At 41.6% G+C, this 19,354-nt stretch overlaps 1 protein-coding gene across 2 annotated transcripts in view; it reads right to left on the bottom strand.

Annotated features, from left to right (window-relative positions):
* vta1 (vesicle (multivesicular body) trafficking 1) overlaps positions 1-19,354 on the bottom strand; it is a 102,729-nt gene that overhangs the window by 48,491 nt on the left and 34,884 nt on the right. For both annotated transcript variants that reach the window (XM_033648922.2, XM_033648921.2), the window contains exon 3: positions 14,033-14,160. In XM_033648922.2, the coding sequence (XP_033504813.1) occupies positions 14,033-14,160 (128 nt within the window). The remainder of the gene's footprint in view (positions 1-14,032; positions 14,161-19,354) is intronic.

The following is a 19,354-nucleotide window of genomic DNA, read 5'->3' as shown; positions in this document are numbered from 1 at the left end:
TCATGAAGAAAAACTTCAGGTGTCATCTGAAGTCAGAGCATCAAAGTTCAGTCTTCAGCCTGGAAATCTGAACTCAGGATTTATTAATGACGAGCTCTTTCTGTTCCTGAGTGGAAGGATTTTGGTCAGTTGTCATCATGTGACAAAAAGGTGACAGTTGAATCTTTGCCATGACAACGAAGCAAACTACATCCATCCATGAAGAACATGAGATATGGTCGAGTGTTCTGGAATAAAGACAGTCAGTGAACCTTGGGCTGAAATTCTTCAACCTGGTCTCTCTCCAAAGTCGTCAAATACTGCCGCTCGGTCACTGATTGCAGCGTCAGACTATGGCTGGGCGATACCGACAAAAATTGATATGTTGGTGTTTACAGGCTGAACGCCGATACACGATATATCTCAGTATTCTCTACATGTTTTCAGCTGCAAGTCAAAGCCATATTAAAGGTGTCCGAAGCACTTTTATAAAAACAGACTGTGATCAAAATAAAATTCAAAGAAAGGAACTTTTTCCTCATTTGAAAATATACAGCTGAAACTTCAGCAGGTAACAACAATAGAACAAATTTTAGACAGAAAAATTAACATATGTCATTAGAGAAGACATACAAAAAATGAATAAGAGATACCCTAAAGACACACTTGATAGATCTTTAATTGACCTATGGCTAAGTCCCACTCTCAAACACGATGAGCCAATCACAGTGCATATAGCCATTCCCATACACTCGGACATTCTCTGCCTGGACGTCCATTGAAATGCATTACAGAAAGTCAGTTTTGTTCGGTTTTATGAGCTTTTTCAGAGATTTGAAGTTTAAAAATGGTCAAACGGTGTGCATGGGGTACATGCAACTCTGACACAAGGTATCCTGAGAGGCTGGGCGACCAGGTGTATTTTTTACACTTTAAACCACATCTCAACCGAGAAAAGTGTCTCCTTTGGATAAAGTTGTGCGGTAACGTTAGACCACAACATCAACTCAACGTGAATAAGATTAACAATGATGTCTACATCTGTTCTAAGGTAAGTCAACATTGTGTTTGAGGCAACATATTGTCACTTTGCTGGAAAGAAATATAAAGTTATCTTTAACATCTCTAGCTAACGTTAGCTAAAGTTAGCCTAACGTTAGCTCCTGGCTGCGTTGTTCATCATGTCACCTTGTTTGCTGGGAGTTCATTAGCCTATTTTGTTCTAGTTTTGTACTTTGGTGATCGTACATCATTGTTAGCTGTTGTCCAAAGGGCTCTAGTTAAGCTAACGTTAACTTCTGGAGCTTAGCTTCATTAACTTATCTGTAATGGCAGAGATAACAAAGGTTGGCAAACGTTATGCTGAATGATTCAGTGTAAATACTGTAGCACCAAACTAACGGAGAGACACTCTTGGTAAAGATGGTAAAAAGGCCGTTATCCTTTTCTCATATTCTGAGCCAAAAACCTTAACTTCAGTGGCACTTGTTGTCTTTGATGGTGACAGCAACGAGATGCGGTTCACAAGGGTACACTGTGACCTGTAAATTTTGGCTTGTAATTTAAGCTTTTCATCGAGCTTCTCAACAATAAAATGATGAATATATCCCTCCAATGCGTAGTTTAGGCCCTTTTGGTTACTTCTCAATGACATCTGATCGTTATGTCCCCAAAAATCATCAATTGCCTCCTGACAAAAAGCCGTGTACTGTGACACCTGCCATAGCGCCGGTCACTGAATGTTGACAGTTTGTCCGAGTGAGTGGAGGGGGGCGTGGCTTAGCCATAGGTCAATTACATCAACGGAACCTAAGATCTTTCGTGGCACCCGTGGCAAGTCATTTGTGATGAAGCACAAAGTTCAGCTCTGCGAACATCATGGACGATAAAACAAAAAAAAAAAAAAAAGATTTTATTCTCAATTTCTCACAAATCAGACACGTTCTGTCCTCTGCAGAGACATCCTGTTTCAACAGCTGACAGTCACAGACCTGACCTGAACCGAACACACTGAGTGAGTGTTGGCAGGATTCAAAGATGAGAGATCTTGGCTCTTGCTGTGATTACAGCAACAGCAGCAGGAGGACCCAGCATAAGAACAAGCTTTCCCTCCCTTCTGGCCACAGAAGTACAACACACACACACACACACACACACACACACACACCCACACACACGGCTTTGAATATTCAGAAGTTGTGCTTATTAACAAACGAACAGAGAACAGCTTGCAAACAAAATAACTGGTGTCCACACACAGACTCTGATGATGTGATAAACACACTCAGTACTCAGGGTGGGCTGTATGGATAGATTTTCCTTACAGGAACATTTAAATGTATATCATGACAGTAAAATATGTCACAATACAGCACATTTAGAATCAGTGTATGTGTCTTCTAACCAGATGGGATCAGCACTAAACCTTTCACATCCCTGTTGTCAGGCCGCCATGTTGGGTCATGTGAAATGAGCTCACAGAACATCACTGAACTCAGAGAGGGATTTTTTTTTTTCCAATAAGTAAATATGAAGTTCCATTATTTTTTTCCCCATGCATGGTAAGCTTGCCTGTTAGCATACAGTTTAACAGTGCCATGGAGACGTTTCTCTGATCTTCTTCGATCTGCCATCACGGTCCAACAGTTGATGGAGCCGTTGTGTTTCTAACGCTATGAGAAGTTTTGGTTTATCAGCGTGAAACAGTGTAATGACCTGACATCAAAGTATCCGTCCAGCTGAGATGTGACAGAGGAGTGCTGCTGATTTTAGGCTGCAGCACGATGTGAAAGCACAACTCTCATATTTGATGTGCTGAGTTCAAATGAACATCACTGACAACGTATTCTACTGTACAGCGGATTGTAACTAAAATGTGCTTTCATAACTCATTAAAACAGAATTATCGCCTCGCAGTTTTATGGCTCCAGTTAAGTTGCACTTACAGTTGACATGGCTGTGAAAACATGCACGGATTTTGTGCAGAACATTATGATGTCAAAGTGACCTTTGACCACCAAATTCTAATCAGGTCACTCTTAAGTCCAAGTGGACACTTGTGCCACATCTCAGGAAACTCCCTCAAAGCCGTCTTGAGATACAGTGGTCACAAGAATGAGACAGATGCAAGGTCACACTGACCTTGACCTTTGACCACCAAAATCTAATAAGGTTATCTTTGAGTCCAAGTGAACATTTGTGCCAAATCTTAAGAAATTCCTTCAAGGCATTTTTGACATATCATGTGCACAAAAATGGGACGGACAGATGGATGGACAACCCAAAAACATAAAGCCTCCAGCCACAGTTATCGCCGGGACTGAGGCAAAAAGAAGTTTGCAAACTTCACATATCACCGCAGTTTAAATCAATTTCAAGTTGTCCACCTGGAAATGATTGCTACTGTTGTTGGCACAATGTCACAGTGATTCAATCTTTTTCGCATTTCACAAACATTTGTGTGAAATTTTGTCATAATTACAAAGGAGTTTTTTGAGGTCAGAGTGACCTTGACCTTAAGGCTGGCTCAGGCTTGCCCTGTACCAGTCCCTAGTTAGGCTGACTTAGGCCTAGTCTGCCGGAGGACCCCCCTGTAATACACCGGGCACCTTCTCTCCTTCTCTCTCTCTCTCTCTCTCTCTCTCTCTCTCGTATCCTATTACTGCATCTTGCTAACTCGGCCATTCTGGATGTCACTAACTCGGCTTCTTCTCTGGAGCCTTTGTGCTCCACTGTCTCTCAGGTTAACTCATATTGCAGCGGTGCCTGGACAGCGTGACGTGTGTGGTTGTGCTGCTGCCGTGGTCCTGCCAGATGCCTCCTGCTGCTGCTGCCATCATTAGTCATTAGTCATACTTCTACTGTTATTATACACATATGACTATTGTCACACATGTATACTACCAGATATTAATACATACTTTCAACATATTGTACCACAGTAGCCAGAACTATAACTATAATATTATTACTTTCAATAATGTTGTTGTAAGCTACTGTCATTACCTGCATCTCTCTCTCTCTCTCTCTCTCTCTCTCTCTCTCTCTCTCTCTCTCTCTCTCTCTCTCTCTCTCTCTCTCTCTCTCTCTCTCTCTGTCTCTCTTTCTGTCTCATTGTGTCATGCGGATTACTGTTAATTTATTATGCTGATCTGTTCTGTACGACATCTATTGCAAGTCTGTCCGTCCTGGAAGAGGGATCCCTCCTCAGTTGCTCTTCCTGAGGTTTCTACCGTTTTTTTTCCCCGGTAAAGGGTTTTTTTGTGGAGTTTTTCCTTATCCGCTGCGAGGGTCCAAAGGACAGAGGGATGTCGTATGCTGTAAAGCCCTGTGAGGCAAATTGTGATTTGTGATATCGGGCTTTATAAATAAAATTGATTGATTGATTGATTGACCTTTGACCACCAAATTCTAATCAGTTCATTACTGAGTCCAAGTGGACATTTATGCCACATTGCAGGAAACTCCCTCAAAGCCGTCTTGAGATATAGTGGTCACAAGAATGAGACAGATGCAAGGTCACACTGACCTTGACTTTTGACCACCAAATTTTATTTTTGAGTCCAAGTGAACTTTTGTGACACATTTTAAGAAATCCCCTCAAGGCATTGTTGAGGTATCGCGTTTGCAAGAATGAGACAGGCGGATGCCAGTACAGAGGCATAAACAGAATCTAAAAGCAAAGAAATGTTTTTACATTAGTAGTCCACAACAAAAACAAGCTGATCACTACCAGAATCTGAGGATCCCTACTGGTTCTTTAGGGAATGGTCTAAAAGTGGACTTAGTGACCAAACAAGAACAAACTACTGTTCATTTTACTGACCTGTAATCCGCCAAACATTTTTACTGAACCATGACACAACCTGAAAGACCTGGAAAACAGGATGTTGCGCACACACTGACCTTATTAAAAGGATATGGTATCAGACATGATGTGATCCTGAATAAAGTTTTAAAGTGTCATATAACTCAGTGTTTCTGCTCTAAAGGTACATTCACTCAGTCACAGCAGCCAAATCATATCCTGACCTCATACTACCTTGCATTGACATAACTCCACACTGTGTGGTAAACAGGTTTAAAGTGTGGGATAAGGAGAACACTGGTGTTCTAATGGGTACTCTGTAACACCGACCACTCTGAGCTGAAATACTAGGAGAGAAAAGTGGGATCTCTGCATCCCTCCTGGAAAAGACAACACCTAAACAGGGTTCAGGTAGAGCTGAAGGAAAATTAAAGTTAAGAGTTTTGAGGATGTTTTTACTGCTACTGGGTATGAAATTTAAGACCAACTTTACAACAACCAAAATTAAAGTAATAAAGTAGAATTACCACCTTGCTGTTTTATAGCTCTGCAAACAAGTCAAGCTGATGTAAACATCTGTCTGATCAGACTCATATGAAGCCATGACAGTTAACAGTGCTTCAAATATGGATGTTGCTGCAAAGTAGCTGCAAATTCTAAAACACGGACGCTTCACACATCTTCCCCCGACAGCGCAGAAGATCTATACAATCAGCACAGATAAGATTAGAGTCACCAAATTCAGTATCTGACCAAATGTCTCCCCTTCTGCTCCTGAGATATGGCGTTGAGTAACGGCCAGAAAACATGATGATGTCACAGTGAAGCTGACCTTTGACATCTGGATATAAAATGTCATCACTTCATTATTTTATCCTGTTAGACATTTGTGGGAAATTTTGTCTTCATTAATGTATGACCTGTTAAGTTGTGGCCTAAAATATGTTGTAATTTAAATTTTAATCAGTTCATTCTTGAGTTAAAGTGGACGATTGTGCCAAATTTGAGGATATTCCCTCAAGGTCTTCTTAAAAAACTGTGGAGACAGAAACAAGCTAACAGTAACCTCTGACCACAAAAATCTAATCAGTTCATCCTTGAGTCCTGGAGAATGTTTGTGCCAAATTTGAGGAAATTTCCTGAAGGCATTTGTGAGATGTCGTGTTCAAGAGATGGACACAAGGTTACAGTGGCATTGATGTTTGACCACTATATTGCAATCAGTTCATCCTTGAGTCTAAGAGGATTTGTGCCAAATTAAAGGATAGAATTCAAGGCCTTCTTAAATACTTAAGTTCATGAGAATACAAAAGATGTGAGGTCACAGTGATCTATGACCATCAAATTCTACTCAGTTTATTGTTGATTTCAAGAGGACATTTGTGCCAAATACAAGCGAACTCCCTTAGGGCATTTTTGAGATACTGTGTTCACGAATGAGAATGAGACGGGAACAAGGTAACAGTGACCTTGACCACAAACATCTGATCAGATCGGCCTTGTGTCCTAGAGAACCTTTGTACTAAATCTGAGGACATTTACTTGGGCATTTGTGAGATATCATGTTCATGACATTGAGATGGACACATAATCACAGTGACATTGACCTTTGACCACCAAAATCTAATCAGTTCATCCTTGAGTGACGAGGAAGTTTGTGCAAAATTCAATGATATTCCTCAAGGCCTGAGCACATGGCAGTGGCTGGACCAGAAGTCTGAGTGGAACAACAAAGTTGTTGCTTAGCAACCAAAAGATGCTTTGGAATGACCCGTATCCCATGGCAACCCGTCAGAACAACATCAATGTCAAAAGTGATTTGATAAGTTTATTTACATATTGGTGAATATCTGAGTTCAGGATTTCCTGAGTTCAAAGTAGCCGCAGCCCAGATTTACCGGCACTTGTTAGGGCTGATTTCCCATCATGACACACACACACACACACACACACACACACACACACACTGCTCATGTAAGGAACATGAATGGCTTCCTTGTAGCGCAGTGTGTGAGCTGTGGCCTCAACATGTTGGGGGAAGTTTCTTATTCCACCAAAGTTTCCCATAAACATTCACCTCTGAGCCTCAACATGTGTGTGTGCGTCATGAAGGTGGACGTGTGTGCCAATGTGTGCTCTCTTGTGTGTACCTGCCAATATGTGTATTCGAGTGTATACCTGAGTGTGTGTTTATTATGTTTGTACCTGTGTTGTGGTGACATAACACACACACACACACACACACACACACACACACACACACAGAGCGGTGGTTCTGTCGGCGCACACCACAGCGCCTCGTAAACCTGCAGGCTGTTTGTGTTCCCCTTCAGCGGAACAGAAATATTACCCAGTCCTGCTCAATATACCTGCTGGAGACAGAGAGCTTCTGAGCGCTTATTTACACCACAAACAAGCCTTCAGGAGCCGTCGCCTGCTTCCATTCATCGCCCAGCTGCTCACACTTACTGACAGGGAGGGAAACTAAACTTCCTGTTGTGATACCCTGTTTACCCCTACAGAACGTGTAACCGCTCATGAAGAAGAAACTGTATCTAATACATGACTACCAGAAACATTACTCCTGTTGGTTTTGACCTTGAATCTCAAATACCTGAGTGTTTTTTTAATTCATCTTGTAGATTGTGTTTGACGTTTTGCACCACAAGAATCTGTGACTTTAATGCTCCACTGTTAAGGGTGTGCAGAAAACCGATTCTTAGATGTGCAGACATATAAGTAAGAGATAATGCCCGACGGGGTTTCCATTATCACGTTATAACGGCCGACGTGGAGGTCTGAACCATCCGACATGCAGCGGAGTGATAATGGACACCTTGAAGGGCATTAACCCGCTCATACCATGGTCACTTACCAACAAAATAAAAAGTACGAATATTTGTTCATATTTTTACACTTTTTACAATCAAAATCTAAAGTTCTTCACAAGCCATAACTCGGTTTCCTTGGTAACACCTAAGGGTTTACCTGACAGCTGAAACAATCGTTACCACCACGAAAATTTCTTATGCAATGGAAATGTTATTCACTACTCCAGTAAATAAGGTGAACCTTAGATGCAACATAGCCATGGGTGATATCCTGGTCCGCCCACCTGTTAGCCGGAAAGCTAACGTACCACCACAGAAGCTAAGCACTGTGCTGCTGTGGACAAGGGCAGCAGCAAAACAAATTTTATCCATCCAAAAAGAATCAGTTTAAGCTGATGCTGTATTGAGAATATTTCCACTGCTTTACTTTGACACAGACGGCCCTTTCTGACGAGAAGCCGTTAACAGCTTCAGCTCCACATCTATGCTCTCACCAAATCCACCGGACTCCAGTCCCAACTAGAATTACCGCCCCACTGTTGTACGCACCAGTCACGCTTCTCTTACACTTAACATCCATGTCCGTGAAAACATGAATGCTTCACACCCACACAAAGAAATGAGGGGAAAGGGACAAATATAGGAGGATCCCTCCTGGATGATATCGTGTTACCATATGAAAGCCACATAAAAATTCTTCCGTCTCTGAGGATTTATTTCATTCCCAGATATTTCCTGTCAGGAAAAGACCTTTTAAAATGTCCACAGATCATATTCCAGATGATAAGTGGAAGGAAAGGACTGAACTGGGCAGGATCATTTAGGAATCATGAATCATCCAGTGAAAGAAATCCTTTTGTTCAACTTTTATAATTACTTAAAGACGTTTTTCACTGCTGGAAAGATGGTCTTTTCATCAAACTAGAATTACCACCCGTGGTTGTATGCTTCTGTGCACCAGTCCAGTTTCTCTGACAGTTTCCATCCATGTCAGTGAAACACAGAAGATCTATACAATCAGCACAGTTTCTAGATTAAGGTGCTCACAGACCCGGGCGTCCGCGAGGAATGTCCGCAGTCATTTGGGCTTCCACAGTCGAGCGCACTTCCGCGTTGTAGTTTCCTGTAAAAATGTCTGTGAAAAATCTCCGCGATGTGAAAAATACATGCCGAGCAGTCTTTTGTGTACACTGGTGCGTGGAGCGGAGTCCGCGTGGTCATAAAATCTGAGCTTTGCGCGCACAGGGCCTGCGGACGTCCGCTTTTAGTCCGGGCAGACCTCTGCGGAGTCCGCTCCGCGCCCGAGTATGTTTGGGCCTTTAGAGAGTGATCACACTGAGATGAAACGCCAGAAACGCGACGCCAGTAAAACCATTGTTTTCCTATGATACGGCGCATCTGACCAGCGTTCAAGCGTTTTTTTAGACGGGCGTTTTTCCAGCGTCTTTTTAGATGTGCGTTTTTGTAGACGCTTCTTTTTAGACACTTCTTTTGAGACGCGTGTAGACGCTAAAAAGTTCAAATATTTTCAACTTTTTGAGCGTCAGACGCCAGTAGCTAGCGCGCATTGAATAAGTGTTTCAAGCATCTTTAAAGTGTTCACATCACTAGCGTCTGATTTGGATATAACATATTATCACTTAATTATTTTATCCTGTTAGACATTTTGTGCCAAGTTCTGTCATAATTAGTGTATGAACTCTTGAGTTATGGAAACATGTTTTGTGAGGTCACACTGACCTTTGACCAAGGGAATCCAATCAGTTCATTGTTGAGTCCAAGTGAACATTTGTGCTAAACTAAAAATACATTCAAGGTGTTCTTGAGATATCACTTTCAAAAGAATGAGACACATGAGGTCACACAAACTTGACCTTTCACCTATAACCATCAAAATATAACAGTTCATCCTCGAGTCCGAGTGGACGTTTGTGCCAAATTTAAGGAAATTCCCTTGAGGCGTTCTGGAGATGGACAGACAGATGGATGGACAGGCAACCTGAAAACATAACGCCAAAGAGTTAAATTATTAAGGCCACCACGCGGTAACTTCCAGGGCTGAAAAAAAGCCAATGCAGAAGTGCCAAAAACTGTAGTTCCTCTAATGGCTTGAAGCTGGCTCCAAGAGCAACTCAGTCCCCACGGACCCCCATGTTAATATGTTAGACTTAACAGCAGAAATAAACATGTTTACAGCCTGGTACAAAAATCAGTTTTAATCTCTGTAGCTAATTTCAACATTCATGACAACTGTAAAGAGGCTGAATTTATATATAACTCACCTGTTTACATTTTATTAAGGCTTAAAAGGAAGGCCACTCTAAGTGACAAGCTGTCTGCTGATAGTGTCGGCTCGGCTTCTCAGTCCAATCCACCCCTCACTCCTACACAGCTCTGCCCTCTCGCCCAAATATGGTCACTTCTGGCTCCAAAAAAACAGGATAGCAACGGCCAAAATGCCAAATTCAGGTCTTTAAGATGGGAGTCAATACATCAATGGGTGACGTCACAGTAGCTATGTCCATTATTTATACCATCTGTGGGACCAACACATCAGTAATCACATCTGGCTGATTAATTTCCCTAAAAGAATATGTCACATATCTACTTCCACACAGGTGCGCAGTAGAGGGACGAGCAGAACACAACTTGTAGAAAAACTTCCTCACACTGTGCAACTTGTAATATAATGATTTTATTATTGAAATGCTGCAGCACTAAAATCATTATATTACAAGTTGGACAGTGTGCGGGAGTTTTTCTACAAGTTGTGATTCATTTCCCTAAAATACAAAGTGAGACTACTTTTATTTATATCTTCCTCCTCCTTTTCCATGTTTCTCCTTCCACTTTGATCTAACATATTACTTATTTCTGTGGAAAAGGAGGCGCTGATGATGAAACAATTATTGGCACTTGAAATGTTAAAACAAATGCAGCCTTGACATGATTTACACCACACCCAGTCCTCCAGCTTTCACTTCAGTCCTGTCAAAACACTCTTATCACACTTTTCTGATATGAAGTAGGCTACTCATATGAAAGCACACACACACACACACACACACACACACACACACACACACACACATACACACTACATCAACAGGCTGTAAGTACGCTGGCTGAGCTGCTTTCCTGACCTAAATTATAGATGAAGCCAGACTTTCTACTTCCATGGAAGAAAGAGTGACCTGCTGCCCCTCTGACCGTCTGGGACTGTCTGTCCAGACTGAAAAGCCCTCTGAGACAAACATGTGGGCTATGTTAATATCAAAAATAATAAATAAAACTACTATGACCCAAGAGATTAGAAAAGCACGTTTCAGTTCCCTTGACAGTCTGGGAAACTCTGGGTGAAGAAATCAGTGCAGACTGATGTGGGCATTGAAAACGGTCCGTTAACGTTAAAGGTGCTGTGTGCAGCACTTCCTTCCTAATTAAACATTTGCAGAACTCGTTTCTATAATATTTTAAATCCTGTATTGTTCACATGTATCAGACCGTTTCCTCTGCAGGAACTAAAAGACCTTTACATTAAGGTGTGTCCATTGTGTCTGCCTCTGCTTTTGTTTACACTTGTGTCGCTTGTTGCTCCTTCCTGTCGCCCTCCCACTGTGGGTGGGGCTCTTTTGTTAATGTAACAATACTGTTGTTTAAAAGTCATCATGTGTGAATGTGAAATAAGTAAATAAACAACAGCACCACTTTTTAAATTGTTGCCTGTTTCTGTGTACTCGAAAGGACATTTATAATTTACAACAGCAAATTTGGGAGAAAACACAACGCAGCCCAAATTATGTTTGTTTTCAACATAGAAATACATCATCAATATTGACACTGCTGCTACAGCGCTGCCTGCTGCTGTAACTACTGTATTTCCACAATAGAAGGCTGGTACTCCACCATCTTAAAGTCCATTCTCACTGAGGGCGAATATCCGCGCGGATTATTCTCGTGGAAAAAAATAAAACTTGATTTCATGGGTTCTTATGGAAGTTTGCACACCGGGGCGGAACTTTCGTGCGGTGAAAAAGTTTCCGCCCAGACTTTGACCCCCGCGGAATTCGCCGGCGGAACTACACAGCTGGGCCAATGAAATTATTTGTTTATAGACGCGCAGACCCGGGAGAGTCCGAAATCCAGCCAGGCAGGACAGTATGAGAGACAGGTTGATAAACCTTGTTTCACAGCACCCCGTCCTTTTTGATAAAAGACGGGATGATTTTATGAACAATGTATTAATGGACAACGTCTGGCAGTCCATTGTCCAGCTTGGTGGCTGCGGTGAGAGTGGTAAGTGCTCAAGAAAGTTGATGTTGACGTTTGTTAAACGTTAGCTTGCTGCTGCTGCTGCTGCTGTCTATGTTCACCCACACCTGTTCACACTGTGCGGACTTGGAACACAACAATGCGAAATTCTGCACCGTGTCTGTACCGCGTCTGTGCGTATGGTTTGGACATGGAAAAGCGTGAATATTACGCAAATCCATCGCGCATTTCCGCATCGTGGCAGTGAGAATGAACCTTCATGGAGCTGTGCAGCCACTGCACTGTCAACAACACAGTCATTATAATATTTCAATATAAAGAGCCTTGTGTTAACAAATGAAGGGACTCTGTCGACAGAAACTCTCTCAGATGGCTTTTATTTTGAAACGGAGACAGGAAGCATCAAGTTAGACATTTTGTTTTATATTTTTTTCATGTCTGTGACTAGGGGTGGGGGGAAAAAAAATCGATTTTTAGATGCATCAAGATTCTGTCTTGAACGATGCGAGCATCGATGTGGAAAACTCATAATCGATTTTAATTTTATTTTTATATTTATTTTTCAAATTGCCGTAACTCCTCGACCATTCATTACTGTAGTGACGTCATTACCTGTGGAGGAGGGGAGGGAAGTGAGCACAGCAGGAGGAGAGTGACAGCTGACAAGGAGTGCAAGTTGGAGTGACTTAGCGGTGTTTCGTGGAATTTGGGTGGCGTTTTCTTTGTAAATAATATTTAGTGTTGTAAATAACAGTATTTGTGTTTTTTTTTTGAGAGCTTTTTTTATGCTGTGTTTTTTGCCATGTTTTCGTCGTGTTTTCACCATAGTTCGTAGTTTTGCCATCGTTCGTCTTTATTGCAATAGTTCGTGTTTTTATAGTTCATAGGTAGTTATAGTCAGTTATAGGTTTGTAAATACTGGAGGAGAAATGTCGAGGAGGTCGACGAGGGACAGGAGAGTCCCGTTGGGATTTGTGGATGAGGAGGATGGACCGGAGGAGACTGGTGTTACCACCCGTGGTTGTATGCGGGTGGGTGTCTTCATCTCAACCACAGTAAGAAATACAGTTTGTATGCACTGGATATGTATTCTCAGCTTTATTACAATAATGTTTTTCAATATCTAGTGTAAATTTTCTTAGAATCAAGAATCATTTTATAATCGAAATCGCTGCCCTCGGAATCGGAATTAAATTGAATCATGAGGTGCCTAGAGATTCCCACCCTATCTGTGACAGTTAAAGACACTGAAGCTGTACTGGAAGGTGATTTAGTGTCACTATGGTTTTCAAAAGCCGATTTTTACTGTATATTCTTGCTGAAACAGCCCATGTTACCCGTGTCTAAATGTTCGCAGCTGAGCAGCAGAGGAACACGATCATGTGACCAATGTGCTGATAGCAGCAAACAAGGAAGCAGTCCTGAGCACTTGTAAGGAGGCAGGTTGGGATGTTGGATGGGACACAGAAAAATCTGACTGTCCCCTGGCGCTGCGTGCTTAGAGACATTTTAAGATTTGTCCTCACCACGTTTCTTTTCCTGAACCTAGCCACAGTAACTTTATGTTAATAACATAACTGTACGTTAAGGACGTAACGTCATTCGTGGGGCACAGATTCGTAGGAAATCACTATTCTACGAGAAAACGGTGTGTGAGCAGTGTGGCCGGAGAGGAAACAAGGGAGGAAACGAGCAGACAAAAGGAAATAAGAGAAAAGGCAACAAGGAGAAGAAAGAAGTGAGGGAACGAGAGAAAATGAGCAGAGGAAAGGAAATGAGAGGAGAAGAAAGGGGAGAAGAGGGGAGGAAAAAAGGAAACAAGAAAAAACACAAGGAGAGAAGAGGAAATGACAGGAGAAAAAGGAGAGAAGGGGGGAGGAAACAAAGGAAACTAGAGGAAACAAGAGCAGAGGAGAGGAAACAAGGAGGGAACAAGAGAGAAAACGAGCAGAGAAGTGGATGAAAAAAGAGCTGAAAGGGAGGAGAGGAGAGGAGAGGAGAGGAGTCCTCCACAGTGTTAGGGGGAGCGAGGACCACACTGAGCAGTTGGAGGTGGACACACAGAGCTGACTCTGCCCACATGACCCTGTGAGGACACACACACACCTGAGCCGAACATATCAAACCTCTGATGTTTCCTTACTTGTGGAATCTGCCTGAACGGTCCTCGTTGTCGGCGTACAGGAACATCTTTAAGGCGTAGTTTTCAATGTGGGCGTTCCCCACCACCTCCTGATTGATGGAGTCGTTGTCACCCAGCTCCTTCTTCATCTGGAAAACAAACGACACACACACTGATTAAAAAAACAATCAATCACATTCATTAATCCATCAGTGATGAACTCTTCAAAGTAAAACACTGTGGATCTCTCAGTGAGGCTCTGATTGGCTCAGGCTTTTATTGTGAAAGGAAAATGTTTGATGCAGAGCACTCACAGGAGGAGGAAACACTGTCACTGAAATGAATTAAATACTTTGAAAATAAAAATGAAATATTGAAATGCCATCAGTATGTTTGAAGAGTGCACACACACAAACATCCACATGAACACACACACACACAGTGGGTGTGTGTGTGAAGCCTGGAGAGCTCAGCCTCGAGGGAGAGGAAACAAACACACTAAAAGCAATCAAGATAAAAAGAGACGTGAAGAAGAGAAAAAACAAGGATACACACACACACACACACACACACACACACACAATAGATATAAAGCTCTCTCTCACACAGCTTCATTCATTTTCAACACTTTCCTCTAAGAAACAAACTGCTGAAAAATGAAAAAATGAAAAATTTTGGAGCTGACCATTCATTAGGAGCATTGTTGGAATGTAGGGCTGTAGTCTCCTGGTTGACTGGTCGATTATTTGGTCGCTATGCTCTCGTCTGACCAAATTCTCTTTAGTCAAATAATCGCCGTGTTACTTTCATAAGGAGAAAAGTGCTACATCAACAGCTTTCCAGGATTAATCCATTGTTTCCTGCGGCGAGGGACAGGCTAAGTTACCTGTGAAAACAGGGGTATTTTCAAAACACACTGACAGAAAGTTGGACTCGCCCACCCTCCCACTCAGCGTCACGGTGACACAGACCTCCTGTCTGTTTCTGTATACTGACACCATTTCTCTCAGTGGAAATGAAGCTTGTATTTACTTGTATTTCACAGATAAGAGACAACAAATTGTGAAGACAGCAAAGCCTCCACTAAAATAGCATTTTAAGTCTTGTGTGTGATTTATCCTTCAGGGATTTATACTTCCAGATTTATCCTGGCTTCATATGAGGTGACCTGTCCAGGGTGAACCCTGCCTCTCTCCCAATGTCAGCTGGGATAGGTTTCAGCTCCCCGCAACCCCTAACAGGAAAAGCAGTTACAGAAATTGCCCAGAGTGTACTCTGGGCTCAGACGGAGCAGCAGAACGCCAGGCATGGTAAAAGTTCAACTTAACCGTTCATCGTGCTGCAGCTGCCCCTCTCATCCATCAATCTGATCAGCTCTGATAGAATCAACTGTTCAGTTATCCACGCCATCTCCCAAACTCCACAAACTGCTGCTGCCACCGACAGCAGGGCCAGTCAGTGAATGAAATCACTCTGATGGTCAGTTGAGCCCAGCACATGAGAAGAGAAACGTCAGTGACGAAAGTAAACAAGGAGCTAAAATCACTGGCGCACAGTAAATATGTTCTGATTGTTTGGTTAATGTGCTAACTGGCTAACTAGCATCAAGACGCTCTTCCTGTTTCCCTTTCTGAATGACGGATACTGCCGCCATCTGCTCTCGTGGAGAGTTATTTCCTCTGACTCAGGCGCAGAACGTACGTGCTGGTTGGCCTTCAGCTACAGTGTTTGAGGTGTGTTCATGTGCAACTTTCTGGCTGACACACAACAACGTCAGGTGAGGCAGCTGGGGGCCTTTGTCACTGCTAGTTCTCTAAAGTTGATTTGGTGTGTCTGGGCCTTAATGTGTTGATACATAATCAGCACTGAATATCTTCTAATGCTATGTAACTGCAAGTATCAGTGTCAGCTGCTGACCAACATTAAAGCTCTCAGATCAGACTCACAGGCGGTGGGCCGAAGGTCGCTATCTGCTTTTCTTTTTGAAATGATCGATCCTCAGCGATAGAGTAGCTGCTTTTTTAACATTAACTTAATATATTTTTTCTGAACACGTTTCCGTTTGTTGGCAGTCTCAATTCGATCATATTTTTATGAAAACTAAACTTACGTTTGATAAACTAATCAGGCAAACGCTATGGCGTACTATACCGCAAACCAATCAACAACAAGTTCCAGCGTCACCTGACTTGAAGTGTGCCAATGATATTCGCCCAAATAGGAAGTAAACACGGCTCAGAGGAGTTGACCGGATCCATAAAAAGTATGTAGTCTGTGTCTTTATTCATGGTCTTTATGCTATCTAACCGACAGTATTCACCTGGACATTTTCTGCATATCTTCCGTGAGAAACTGACGACGTTTCTAACGTTAGTTGAAGTGTTTTGAACAGTTATTCACGTTGTGTATTAGCTCATTAGCCACCGATGTGTTGTTAGCATTCATCACTAGCAAAGTGAATGGACTTTAAGTCGCAGTACAGCTAACTCAGCTTACTAATGAGGCTGCAGTTCATAGTTTCCGATGAGGAGAACCTGAGGAATAAATGGACTGTGCTGTGAGTAACCCAGCTAACGCTCAGAGTATCCTGACTGCACTACTCGGGCCCCGCTGTCATGGACGACATTGACGGGCCGTCTTCATCTTCGCCACTGACTGAATGACTGAAAGGCTGTTACACATCGTCTGGACACATGTGACATCTTGATCCTCGCCTGCTGGTTCGAGAGACCATGGAGTTGACGGGAAATCAGATGCAAACTATCTAACTATCAAACTATGTGATGACTATAGTATTAGTACTTTTACTGAACAAAAGGATCTCAATACTTCACCGCTGTATGATATATGAATAACAAAAGGATGTGAATACTTCACCACTGTATGATATATGAATATTTATGATATGAAAATTGAAATTGAATGTACTGTCCAAAGTCAAAACCACAATGTTGTACAAACCAATCTGCTGTGTTGCCCTCTCTTTACTCTTGCGAGCTCTCTCAATGTTTCTTCTGTTGGCATATTGCATATAACATTCTCGGTGGTAGCCAACATTAGCTGGCACACTTGGAGAGACATTTTCCTTTAAATCAGATTTTTCTACAGCTATTGCTGCAACTTGGCTTTCTTTAGTATCAAAATTGACCCACTCCAGAGAACTTCTTACAAAGGCTGCCCAACTTTCAGCTGAAAACTGTATGATATTAGGAGTTGTGCTGCCTGCTACGTGCATACAGCACTCCATATTTTCCAGGATGCATCCTTAGCTGCAGATGTGCTAGCTAAGGATGTGTGTTTGGGTTTATGCAAATGAGATGACATTTAAAAAAAAAAAAAATCAAATCAAGTGGAGAAAACGACTCAGACATCACTTGTTGTATATTGTAGTTTATTAGGTCATTCATTAGACTCTAGAAGCTTATAAACTAGTCAGTTTAGGATCTATTATTAAGAAATATATACATAATTTTTAAAATTACTCTTTTGTTTAGTATTAGAACAATATGAGAAGCAGATGTAACATATATTCATATGTTACATTAAATACATCAGTTGAGCTTTAAATGGTCACTAATAACAAAATCTTGTAATATAGAATATCATTTTGCCAGTAATTTTACCTTTATTTAATAGTTGTAAGGTGTACATATTTGTGTTATTTTCATATTTTTATGCTGTTATCTCATATTTCAAATTTAATACTTGGCTACACAGTATCCAAGGTAACAATGCAGTTATAAAGCCCATCACCGGGGGAACAGGTCAGACCAGGCTTGTATCCCCCAGGTGAGTGCGTGACTGTTAAATGGAAACCTGTAAATATTAACGTATAGCTGATCTGAGAGAGACTTTATTACTAATTATAACTATATTGACATTCAGAGTGATTATCTATATGTACTGGTTCATCTGTATCATTAGTGTCTTTTATGTAATTTGTAATATAGTAAGTCTTTGATCCTGGTCAAGGTTAGACCGTTGACCATGTAATTTGTTATTTAACAATTATTAAAATTTGTCACATTGACGTCATTTTTTAGTATTGTAAGTTTCCTTTGATTATGATTTTATTTATATTAAATAGTTTTACTGAGACCAGGCTTGTATCCCCCAGATCCCGAAGTGCTTGTAAGCAATAAACAGTCATCACTGAATCGACATCGGAGCGTCTATGTGTCTTGGTTGGAGTCAACTGACGTTACTAACTGTTAGCCATTAGTCCACCGTCATTATCACAACACAACGCAGAGACTGTAGGCTGTCGCTATTATCAGCAATATAAAAGAAACTTAACGGGGGCATACACAGAAAAATAAATCAGAACACTGGCCATTTTTAGCACCTGCAAAGGGATTTGTGTAGACCCTAAGATTATACAATCATGTTACATACATATATTAATGATGATGGTGATTATATACCATATATTTACATTAAATTGTTCATTTTGACACAATAATAAGTCAAAAAAGACGGAGCTGTCAGTTTTCCCTGTTTACATTTTCAGGTCCTAAGGCCGTCTGGCATTGGTTGATATTCTCTAAACTATAATCTGATTGGTTCATCAGCTAGAGTTATCCCGCAAGTTGCCTGAGCAGAGTGACAATTAAAATACAAGTTTGTGAAAATATATGATCAAACCAGAGCTGCTAACAAATTTTCCCGGACTCTATAGATTTGTTTAATATCACACACAAAAAACTGTGTACTCTATCGATGATCGATCAACAACACGAAAAACGCGTTCGGCCCACCGTCTATCAGGGCCAAGAAACTTCAAATCTCTACTGGTGACTTTAAAAACAATATTCTTATCCTTCACTCACACTGCAGCATCACTAACATCTGTTTAGAAGTCTAGCTTCTGCTAACAGACTTTTCATTTGGAGCATTCAGAACATTTCTCAGTCATGTTCAAACATTTAATCTCGAGTGAACACATCTTCACTTAAGTGGGTGCCAAATGCCATTTACTCTGCCCCCATCTCACTCCATTCACCTTCACTTTGCATGTATAATTCCTCTTTCCATTTAATACCCCCCCCCCCCCCCCCCCCCCCTTCATCACAGTGTCCAGCGAGGCTTTAGGTTTCTCGTGAAACCTCTAAACGCAAACACGCTGGTTCCCTCCAGCAGGTGGACCCTGACCAGCCTGAATAGATACACTGTTCAATCTGTGTGTGTGTGTGTGTGTGTGTGTAGCAGAGGAATGTAAAGCCACTGTGCTGAGTGCATACTGAAGGAAGGACAACTGGTCAGAGAATAAAAACAATCTGGGATCAAAGTAAACTCACTTCACTAAACAAAGTCTTTCTGACCCAGGTTCTTCTCATCTCCATG

This window comes from Epinephelus lanceolatus, chromosome 13 (genome assembly GCF_041903045.1).
Source record: "Epinephelus lanceolatus isolate andai-2023 chromosome 13, ASM4190304v1, whole genome shotgun sequence".
Classification (NCBI taxonomy): Eukaryota; Metazoa; Chordata; class Actinopteri; order Perciformes; family Serranidae; genus Epinephelus; species Epinephelus lanceolatus.
The sequence above is the reverse complement of the archived record's forward strand: the minus strand, read 5'-3'. Positions and strand labels throughout refer to the sequence as shown.